General features: G+C 41.7%; 1 protein-coding gene and 1 non-coding gene across 2 annotated transcripts; both read right to left on the reverse strand.

The window, feature by feature from the left end:
* Positions 1-1,551: 1,551 nt before the first annotated feature.
* On the reverse strand, positions 1,552-1,623 carry trnae-cuc (transfer RNA glutamic acid (anticodon CUC)). Its single transcript has one exon. It is a non-coding gene; the product is annotated as a tRNA-Glu (tRNA).
* Positions 1,624-2,860: 1,237 nt separating this feature from the next.
* LOC133027670 (retinol dehydrogenase 13-like) lies at positions 2,861-7,746 on the reverse strand. Its single transcript, XM_061094743.1, has 7 exons — positions 7,574-7,746; positions 5,592-5,710; positions 5,355-5,510; positions 5,169-5,273; positions 4,871-5,083; positions 4,667-4,768; positions 2,861-3,377 (listed from the first exon to the last, which is right to left on the reverse strand). Exons 1-7 carry the CDS (start codon positions 7,636-7,638, stop codon positions 3,055-3,057), a joined length of 1,083 nt encoding a protein of 360 aa, XP_060950726.1. The 5' UTR covers positions 7,639-7,746; the 3' UTR covers positions 2,861-3,054.
* Between the last annotated feature and the right edge of the window lie 3,590 nt (positions 7,747-11,336).

The following is an 11,336-nucleotide window of genomic DNA, read 5'->3' on the forward strand; positions in this document are numbered from 1 at the left end:
TCTCAAAAAGTTGTAAAATTACGCCGGAAATGTTTCCAGGGGACTTAAAAACGTGGTGAACCGGTCTATAGTTGAATACTTTGTGAAGTTCCATCACCATCTCTGGTGTTATTTTTGCAATTTGTGGCACGTTTCTGTATTTGTATGTGTTTTGACTTTTCGCAGCGAATGTGCCGTCAAATCGATCAAGTTGTTTCCTTAAATTGCACATGTTTTTTTTATATTGTTTTCTTAATTTGTAGTGCATCTATCTGCCTCGGCAACCGTACCTTTACATTTAAATTGTTTATATTTACACCAGGGAGTGGGTCCTCTCTGGAGGCCTCCATGTTTTAACAGTAGTAGTACAGCAGTCCTTTCTTTGCTCTTCGTTGTTATGTAAATAACGAAAAGTGGTGTCAAGGTGTTAATTAAACAATCTCAACACATACAAATACAGTGTCCATGTTTTTTCCACATTCTAACCTTCAACTTGGGAATTTGGGACCTTCTGAGGAGCACGTGAATGCACCCCTACATTCCTTGACATCCTTCGGTGATGCATTATGGGCAATGAAGTCCCTCTAGTGTGTGCGTGTTCAAGAACACCAGTCCAAATGTATGTACGTTTTGTTTAAGGCACAGTGAGTAGTAGAATGGTATAACACATAGGACACAGTTAAAATACATAATACAGAGTAAGTTGTAAACTTTAGAGGTCAGGAGTGATGTGATTTAAACCAGATGAGACAACAACAAGCTCAGGGGATTGTAAATGTCTTTTAAAACCCAGACATTCATTCTTGAGCTCATCTCCAATACCAATCATCTTCTAGGATGGCAGCTCTAAGGGTCCTCTCTGGTAAACCAACACTGGAATAAATGATCCAGGGTGTATCATTTCAGCTAGAAGGCCGATCAGTGTGCACTGAAGCAGAGAATGGGTCGTATTGATCTGTACTTTTGGGATTTACTGCTGGAAAAAAAACGAGCCCTGCCTGTGCAATGGATCCCTGGAAGACTTTAGGGCCGGTTATTTTCCTGCGCACTTAGAGGCTGCACTACTGCCAGCTCCACGCTCCAGAGAATCGGAAATGTAACATGAGTGCTTCGGTAATTTGATTAGTTTTTTCAAGAGGCATAAACAAGGAAAAACAGAGGGACGCATTAAAGAAAAATGATAATGGACGCTTGGGCCCATAAGCCCAAAAAACAGCTTTTACTGAGGTCCTACTTACCATTTCATGTTTAGTTGTTCTTTGTTGGCTTTTATATCATTGTTTGGTAAAGCGGCTGCATAACAGATCAATGTGCAGATCCGTCTGCAGTGAGGAAAACAAGGTTAGGGTTTCCTGTCCATGTCTCCTGTGATGGATTTGTACAATAAGGTCCAGTTGTCTGATAACTGATTTCTTTTTCAGGCCCTAAATCAATTGTTTCTCAAATGGTAAAAAAACATTCAGAAGTACAAACTAGAAAATAAGAACGATTGTAAAAATAACAAAAACAATATGACAGTAAAAGATGTTAAGACGATTACACAAATGTTTCTATAGTAGACCAAAAACGTAGTTCCCTGACCGGGAATCGAACCCGGGCCGCGGCGGTGAGAGCGCCGAATCCTAACCACTAGACCACCAGGGACGGTTGTCAACTACACGATTTCTTTCCTTTTTATACATGGACGATGATAAAAGAAAAATAGAATAATCTTCAATTGAAGATGTAATGAGGGATAAATTATGGAAAATATAAAACACATTTATCCCTCTTTAATTGAATTTAATGATTATTTTATAACATCTATGACACTGTCTTCCCAATACATCTGAAACAGCATGTCCACAGAGAAGGGTTCAATCGTTCATATGCAATAAAATGGATACAAATATTTCTTAATGATTAAAAATAGCTATCTCTATGACAAGGTGTCTGATGTCAGTTGAGGATGATGAGGAACATCCTCCTCCATGGGGCTATGAGTGGTTTGCAGCGACTCACTTGTTTCTCCCTTGCACCAAACTCAACAGTGAGAGTTGGATATTATTAAAATGTTTTTTGTTTCATTGGAGGTCTGGACTGGACATTTTTTAGATGTCCTCCCTGTGTCAGTAAATCATTGCCGTGGTTCTTCAAGACAGACTGAAGCTTTGGAACGGTTCACTGGGAGGTCCAAAGCAGCTACAAGGTTCCCTCACAAATTCTATTATCTATTATCTTGTAGCTAATAGCAAGAGTTAGAGAGTGTTGACTTTATCAGTTTTCTTTTCTATTCATCCAGGATAGCTGCATGTTTAAAGCTCAAACTAAGCCTTTATTATTATTGCTTGCCCATACAAACACCACTTAGTAGACACAGAGAGCTATATTTTACTTTAACAGGAAATGTTTGTCCCTTTCTCCTGAAAAGTGCAACATTCCACATTTAGCTTTCTTTTCTTGACAGGCGACATTAATCTTGTCAGCAATGACACAGCGGTGGCATGTGTCTCCTTCACCCTGAGTGTGACCTGACAGGCAAGCAGCCAGAGCACCATCCTGAAGGACGTGTTAAGTCTCCTGTTTTATGTTATTTTCTCCTTTTGCTGAAAAGATTGTTGCTGTCATGAGAAAGTTTTAGTCTTTCTGAGATGCCTTTTTTTATATTTATAAATTGTATTCAGCCCTGAGGCTGGGGGTTTTACACTTGTGGTTTAAATATTCATGGGTAGAAGTTGTGATTTCTTTGATTCACTGCTATGTTCATCCAACTGTTTCTTGTCTTTTTTGTTAACTATCAGATCAGACGTTTTTTTCAAATTCCCTTTCAGCTTCATCCTCGCCAACCATACATAATCCAATAGAAACTGGGCAATGGCTTCAAAAAACGAGTCTGAGTCTATTCCCAAAAGCAGCATCTTTCATGTTTCACAGAAAAACTCCTGATGCAGGAACATAAAGGCGTGTTCAAAAGACTGTCATTATACAGAGAATCACACATTCAGAAAGTTAACAGACAGAGCAGGGGGCAGCTCCAGTCACAGCTCCAGTCATAGAGGGTCAGTATCTCCAGCTGGCCCAGTGGGGAGAGGATACCTACAGCCCCACAGCACTGACAGCTGGTCCTGGGCTCTGTCCATGTGTCTGTGCTGGGTCTGTCTGTGCAGCTTCATTCTCTCCTCCTGCTGGAGGGTTGGACTTGCCACTCTGTCCTTTTTCCTCCAGACCCACCAGCCTGCTGCTGACCTCCCATAGCTTGTGAGCTGCCTCCTCATCCAGGGCCTGCGGCGCTGGTTCCTTTTCTGTCATCACATCGTAGTAGCCTCCCGTCACACCCTCCATCTCCTCGGACACGGCCAGGTAGACACTGGGCTGGGCCCCAAGTTCTGGGCTCTTCACTAACAAGGAGAAAAATGGACCTGTACCGGGGATTCAAGAGGCCACAGAGAGGTTAGATGGTGTAAAACTCTGTTCAAATACAAGAACTTTAATACATTAATTCAATTTGAATCACTATTCAAGTACAATCTGGATCAGTGCTGTTTTCTGTGGTCTATAACACAGTGAAACATTTACATCAATAACTTGTGTTTACTAAATCCGACACGCACATGCTGTGACTGTAAATGTTCTCAAGACCCAAACACTTCCATCCTCCCCACAGCGGAGGATGTTTATTGCCCCAGAGTGCAGCGTGTAATTAAAAATATCCTCAGTGCTGAGTAAAAAAATCGAAAAATCCATTCACCCATTTCCGGAATGTGTGCGGAGAAGCTGTGGCAGCAACATAATTGGGAGCAGCGGTGTACAGGTGAGTTCAGATTTCTCATGTTTCTTCCAAATAATGTTTTTCTGAGAAGCGGCTGTGGTTATGTACAACATGCTGTTATTCTGCCGATTTTGAATTGATACATTTACTTCACAGCTTTAGTTGGAAGAAACTTTGCACAATAAGATTTTGACTACAAAACGTTGGGCTTATAAATAACGAGCGTCTCAAATAATTAAAACATTAGCTTAATGTCAAACCAAATTAATACGTTACGTACATTTTTTTAATAACACTGTGCATTTTCAACGCAGGACTCTGACTTGGACTCTAAAGTTTATTAAATTGTATGACTGCTCTTTGATGAAACACATTAATGCTGGTTCTAAAAATCACATTAATCACTTAATATATGTTTTTAAAAATTGACATTTATAGGTTGAACATGGCTCATACTGCCACCTAGTGTTTCAAACCATGTGGAATGGGACGTCTCTATGTCATGACATGTACATATACATGAAAAGGTTAACACCCCCTAATCAAAGGTGGGTGGCTCCCGGCCACTAGCGAAACTAAAGCTGAAACTAAACTCCTAAACCACATGGTCTACCATTCAGAGACGCCCCCCCATCCTCTCCTGCCTCTCAACTCTCTCTCACACACACCATTATATATTTGAATCAGGATTCCTCACCATCGCACTCGTTAGTTGTAGTTCTAAAGTTCAGTGGGTAGGAGCATTTCATAACAGAAACGTGGCGAGTTATTTTTGAATTGTTCTAATTTATTCAGATAGAAAGTTCACTGAGGACAATACCACATATCAGAGTGTGCACAGCCGAAGGGGAGTGTTGCATATGTATTAGACGAGTAGAATCTCCCAGGATTTATGGATTTCTCTCAATTCAGGATCCAGTAAGAAATCAGGATACTCACTGAGCACGGAGCTGGAGAACTGCGACTGGTGCAGGCCGGTGTGCCTCCCAAGCTCCGTGGCAACAACGCCTGGGTGTACAGCATTCACTGTGACTCCTGTGCCTGTTGCAAACACACACACACGAAGCATTGTTCGAAAATGTATATCCAATGGCCGTACTCCCTCCCACACATGCCCACTTGTGCGGCAGCCAGTAGACTTGCCTTGTAATCGCTTGGCAAGCTCTCTGGTGAACAGAACATTGGCAAGCTTGCTTTGACAGTACGCCTGCTTGGTATCAAACTTCTTCTTCTCCCAGTTCAAGTCCTCGAAGTCCATCTTTCCGACGATGTGGGCGAGCGAGGCCAGGTTGATCACTCTGCTGGGGGCGGACTCCTTCAACTTCTCCAGCAGAAGATTTGTCAACAAGAAGTGTCCTGCATGGAGGAAGAGCAAAACGATCGACATTAGGTACAGCGATGGAGCGAGAGTCTTTTATTTGCTTGTGGTCAAAGTAAGCACCCAAGTGGTTAACTCCAAACTGCATGTCGAATCCGTCCTCTGTCTTCCATGCCGGACACCTCATGACCCCTGCGTTGTTTATCAGCACGTCCACTCTCTGCTCCTCTGCAAGACGATAAAGATCGCGTTCAACAAACTGCTACTGACTCTAATTCTATTATTGACACGCGTGTTTTGTTGCCTCACCTCGTTTGATTTTCTCCGCAAACTCCTGGATGGATTTCATGGAGGCCAGGTCAAGGCGACAGGCGTACACATGAGGATTCAGGGTCTTTCCTCGGATTTCCTTCGCGGCCGCCTCGCACTTCTCCATGTCCCGACATCCCATAATGATCCGCCCTCCTGGCGATTTGGGGACGGGAAGAGGAGTGTATCAGCGAGAGATAAACAACAAATCAGAGTGACATGATAGTTTCTGCACACCTCTCCTGGCCAGCTCCTTGGCCGTCTCCTTCCCGATGCCTTTGTTGGCTCCTGTTATCACCACAGTCTTTCCAGTGATGGTGGCGTTACTCGGGCACCGGCCTCCGGTCACATGGCTCCTGTGGGGGGGGGGAATAAAAGAAAGGGACTTACTAAAGCACATGAGAATGCATTAGCAAACAGGTGTCATAGATTCCTCTTTGGAATATAAACAAAAGGCAATATCAATACATGGCTGATTAGACCTGGCCAGATTAGCCTGATGTCATTGAACTCGTTTCTGTCTGTTTTCTTTGTCTTGCTCATGAGTTGTGTCATATTGTATTTACTTGTATATGTTATTAGTTTGAAATCCACTGTGATAAAAAAACACTGCAAAGAAATGTGTTAACAGGGAGGGGGCTCTGTTGGAGCTGAACCAGTGGGAGGGAAACAATGTCCTTGTTAAACTGAACCGATGCTTTATTGCATTTTGCATGACACATGTACCAGTAAACAGACCATTAATTAAAACACACACACAAGTGAAAACCATGGGTGTGTGAAAACTTTAACACATTATTCCAATTATCTTGCTTTGCCTTTATTTATGTGTCAAATCAAATCACCACACTGTAAACTTGGGGCGATTTAGAGTAAACAGCAAATTCTTGCTTGTTGCCAGTCACAGGATAACCCAGCTCTGACTCCAGTTTAGTGACAAAACATATTTTTTTATCTTTCTTAATTCTGTCACAGAGAATTTCCTCAACCTGCAACACTATGAGTATGTGAACTGTTCTGATCACAGCCACAAATAAAGACAGAGAGCGGTAGAGATGGCAAAACCCATCACAGGAAACAGACCGCCGGCCATTCAGGACAGAAGGCACAAAGTGTCTTCAAGGAACAAATCCATCCAGCACGCAGACTGCTCCGTCTGTTCCCATCAGAACAGACGCACAAGCACCACCAGACTTTTTATCACCAGGCCATCAGATTTCACAACTCATCTTTTCATTCATGTCCACAAATCCTCTGTGTCCCTTCACTGTTCGGCTTACTCACCTCTGAAGAGGGTGCAACAACTATAACATACATAATCTTACACAGTACACACTTGTCACATTAGACCATGTGACAATACACATGAATTCACTCCACTACAACAACAGCATATAGTGATAGAAGGATAGATAGATAGATAGATAGATAGATAGATAGATAGATAGATAGATAGATAGATAGATAGATAGATAGATAGATACATACATACATACATACATACATACATACATACATACATACATACATACATACATACATACATACATAGATAGATAGATAGAAACATAAATACATAGATAGATAGATAGATAGATAGATAGATAGATAGATAGATAGATAGATAGATAGATAGATACATAAATACATAGATAGATAGATAGAAACATAAATACATAGATAGATAGATAGATAGATAGATAGATAGATAGATAGATAGATAGATAGATACATACATACATACATACATACATACATACATACATACATACATACATACATACATACATACATACATACATACATACATACATACATAGATAGATAGATAGATAGATAGATAGATAGATAGATACATACATACATACATACATACATACATACATACATACATACATACATACATACATACATACATACATAGATAGAAACATAAATAGATAGATAGATAGATAGATAGATAGATAGATAGATAGATAGATAGATACATACATACATACATACATACATACATACATACATACATACATACATACATACATACATACATACATACATACATACATACATACATACATACATACATACATACATACATACATACATACATACATACATACATACATACATACATACATACATACATACATACATACATACATACATACATACATAGATAGATAGTAAACAGTCCCAGTTCTTCATGAGGAGTCACTCACTTGAGTAAAACCGCGGCGCCAACCACAGTCCCGAACACAGACACAGGGAGAATGTATCTGCTCATGACTCCACCGGGATGTTGAGTTCAAATAAACCATCCAGTTGTTTCACTGTTATCTTTCTCCAGCTGCTTTCACAACACAACTCCTGAGCAGCGCTGCTGAGCCGCAAGGTTACACGCGCATACTTTCTACGTCATCCTCTCATTCTGACCAATCAACGGCCGAGGATCCCCATTGGCATTATGGGAAACGTAGTTCCATGTTCAACCTGTACCTGTGTGATATTGTTGAGTGGAATTTGTTTGAAACTGTTTTTGACTTACGCTCCTATAGTTAGGACTTTTTAAAATTAAATTATAAATATTATTTTTCTTGAATTATTATGACTTTACCTTTATCTTCATAATATCACAACTTATTTGTATTCATATACGACTTTATTCTCATAATATTGTGTTTTTGTTCGCATTAAGTCACAACTTTAACCTCACAATATTATGACTTTTTAAACTGTATGACTTTATTGTTAGGTCTTTATTCTTGTAAGTTTCTTCTCAATTACAGCTTTATTCTCAAAATCTGACAATGTGGTCCTAACAATTGTTGTGGTCACTGACAACATGCAATTGTAGCACGTTCCATTACTTCCTTTAATCACTGCATCACTGAGGTATGTCAGAGGATGGATTTTAAAATAATTTGTACTTGTCTGTAAAGCACTCTGACATTTTCAATGTAGTGTTAGTGTAATATTATTATTTATTTATTTCAGTGACTCTGTGAATGACTGTCAATTCCCTTGTGCCTGAATTCGGGCTTTATAAATAAACTTGCCTTGCCTTTTTGGAAATTAAAAACCTACATTAAAAATTCAGAATGCTATGTTTTTATCAAAAGTAATTCAATGACTTTTCTGAAAATCTGTGCCAAACTGTTGTTTGTTTCTTTTCCTCTCTCATTTTTATAATTCATCAATACATCTGTATAATTTATGTGCACTGTTGCTTTTTAAAATGTATGAGGAGGCTGTTTGCTCTGAGAACATTGTGCATCTGATATCAAAACATTTTCCAGCACTGAGATAGACATAGAAAAAAAATCCATAACTGCAATGCTACACCAACTTGATTGCTCATTTACATTTATATTTCATGCATTTGGCTTCGTACGGATATCCAGCAATCACATATTAAAAATATAATTTCAAGCAAATGCCAAATTTCAATGACGAGGGTGGTGTGGCTGAGTTGGAATTGAAAAAAGTGTGAAATTGCTCTGCTGATGCCAGTGCAAAGTCATTCTGCCATTGGGGAGCAAGGTGAGACAGAAAAAGGAAAAAAGTGCAGGCAGCAGAGAGGAGGGCTTAAGTGAGACAGAAAGGGGTTGTTATGAACCAGTGCCCAGGGAGGTGAGGGTGGGGTGCCGCTTTGCACAGCTTCAGAATTCAATACTTAAATGTTGCTCCACATGTTCGAAAAAAAACATCAAGGTTCCATTTTCAAATACCTGCTGTTCAAAGCAAATGTTGCGAGGTTTGAGGATTTGGTTTGATTACTGACTGTGAGAGGTTTTTGGGGAGATAATCTAATATTCATACAGGGATGTATCTGAGAATTACTGTAGTGCTCCATCTGCAAAATGACTTTGTATCGACTCAATTTCCTCCCACCTGTGCCTATAATAATCTCAGGAGCCTCTATTATTCATCAACAGACATGACATTTGAGGATGTATTAGTTTGGGTTTTATGGCTGTTCTGGTAGTATTAAATCTTGTTTATACTCTCATGGGCGCCCTCACAGTTAAATTGTTACATTTCCGCACAGGAAGTAAAACACAAGAACTTTTTACAATCTCCTCCCCCAACGATGGTCTTATAAAATACATAGATGATGCACTATTTTTAACCTAAAAGTTGAATGCAATTGCGGTCCACAAAAACCATGTTCTTCTTCAAACTTTAAGAGACCCCGCTTGAGGCACTATGTAAATGCTGCCACCCACCCGTCCACCCACTCACAGGACACTGCAGTTTGTAGAGCAGCTGGGATGCAAAGGAACAGAGAGAACTGTACACGAAGATGATTTAGAGAGCAGTGTAGAAAGGAGGCCAACAGGAGGTGGAAAACTTGAGGTGACACACAAAAAAAAGTAAGAACTAGGACATGATAGTGGTGGCTGGATAAAGTTAGGATGGGAAAGGAGGAGGAGGAGGAGGAGGAGCTGCTCTATTTGTTCACAGCTCAGAGGTGCGTCCCCCTGGTGTGTTTGACCCTTGCTGCTCTCTGCTGTCAGCCAACAGTGCTTGACCTTCACTATGATTTATGACAGCTCTGTTCCCACGATAACCCAGAGGAAACTCTCCGCCTCATTGCCCGCTGGTCTCGAAAAAGCCGTGAGCTGTGTGAGACACCCAAATGTCTTAGAGGTGCTGAGGATGCAGCTATTTAATATCTGCCCGTCTCCTTGAGAAGGATAAACACAACCCGCGGGTCAAATGATTTTGTTTCAGGAAACAAAAGAGATCAAATCGCCCATTCATCGTTTCCTCCACATCACGGACTGAAGACAAACAACAGCTTATATTTCAGCCTGGGTGTGGCTATCACTTGGGTTAAGGGGCAATATGGGGAAAGAGTATGACTAGACAGTTATATAGAGAAAAAGTATGAATAGAAGTTGATCCTTGATATATTTGGGGTCTGGAATCATTTCAAAGTAGCAGACAACATGAGTCAAAGTCTTTTCTATTAATCATTTTACCCTCAGCCCATCCGCTCGGTTGCCGTCGACGATGATGATTTGATCCCTGCCATGTTGATGCTGTTTTTGTCTCCAATCTGTTCGAGTTGGCCAACACGTCTGGCAGGAGGCCTGTGGTTACACATGTACAGTAAAGGGGGGGAGCTGCCAGGGCAGTGAATGAATTCAAAGTCTTGCCTCGCTGTTAGCTAATATAGGAACAGTTGGCAAAGTCACAGTGAGTGTCAACAACTCGGAGGCCATAAGCTGTTGAATTATGCAAGAGAGCAGAGGAGCAGCTTGTTCCTTGAAAAACATGAATCAGAAGTTGGAGAAGCTCGTGTGCGTGTTCGATGCCGGATGGGTGGATGGATGAGGGAGGAGTGTCCAGGCGCTAGGACCCGGGACACGTGAGCGCATTAGTTTACCAGAGGGTGGAGACGGTGAACAATGAAGGAGCTGCCTAGTGGGACCAGTGGAGGAGCAACATCTGAGACCCCCAGCACCTGCAGAACCCAGAGACCCTCGGCACCCACGGACACCACAGACCGACCGACCGACCCAGGCTCCAGGGCGCACAGCTGAGTGTGGATGGAGAGGGGACATGTGGATTTCCCCGTGCGCACTGCAGAGAGCCCCCCCTAAGTGGGTGTGAATGAATGGGCTCGTCTGTGTGTGTGTGAGTGTGAGTGTGTGAGAGAGAGTGTGTGTGTGTGGAGCTGAACTGGGTCATGCGGACCGCTGGAGGAGAGAAAGATAAACAGGCTGCTGCTGCTTGGCAGGTTGAGATGGTGGGCGCTCAGAGGAGGGATCCCAGCCCGTGTCCGCGACTCAGCAGCACATGATGATGATGATGATGATGCTTTTTTTGATTCAGTCCGCCTCCGAAGAAACAAGTCATCTTTTGTGGAGCTTCTCCACGAACTGAGCCGGACAGGAGTCACCTGCAGCGGGCTACAGCCACAGCGCAGCGACGCACCGGACCTTCACTCCCTCCGGGCTTGGTCAGCCGTGAAAG

Source organism: Limanda limanda, chromosome 21 (assembly GCF_963576545.1).
Source record: "Limanda limanda chromosome 21, fLimLim1.1, whole genome shotgun sequence".
Lineage (NCBI taxonomy): Eukaryota > Metazoa > Chordata > Actinopteri > Pleuronectiformes > Pleuronectidae > Limanda > Limanda limanda.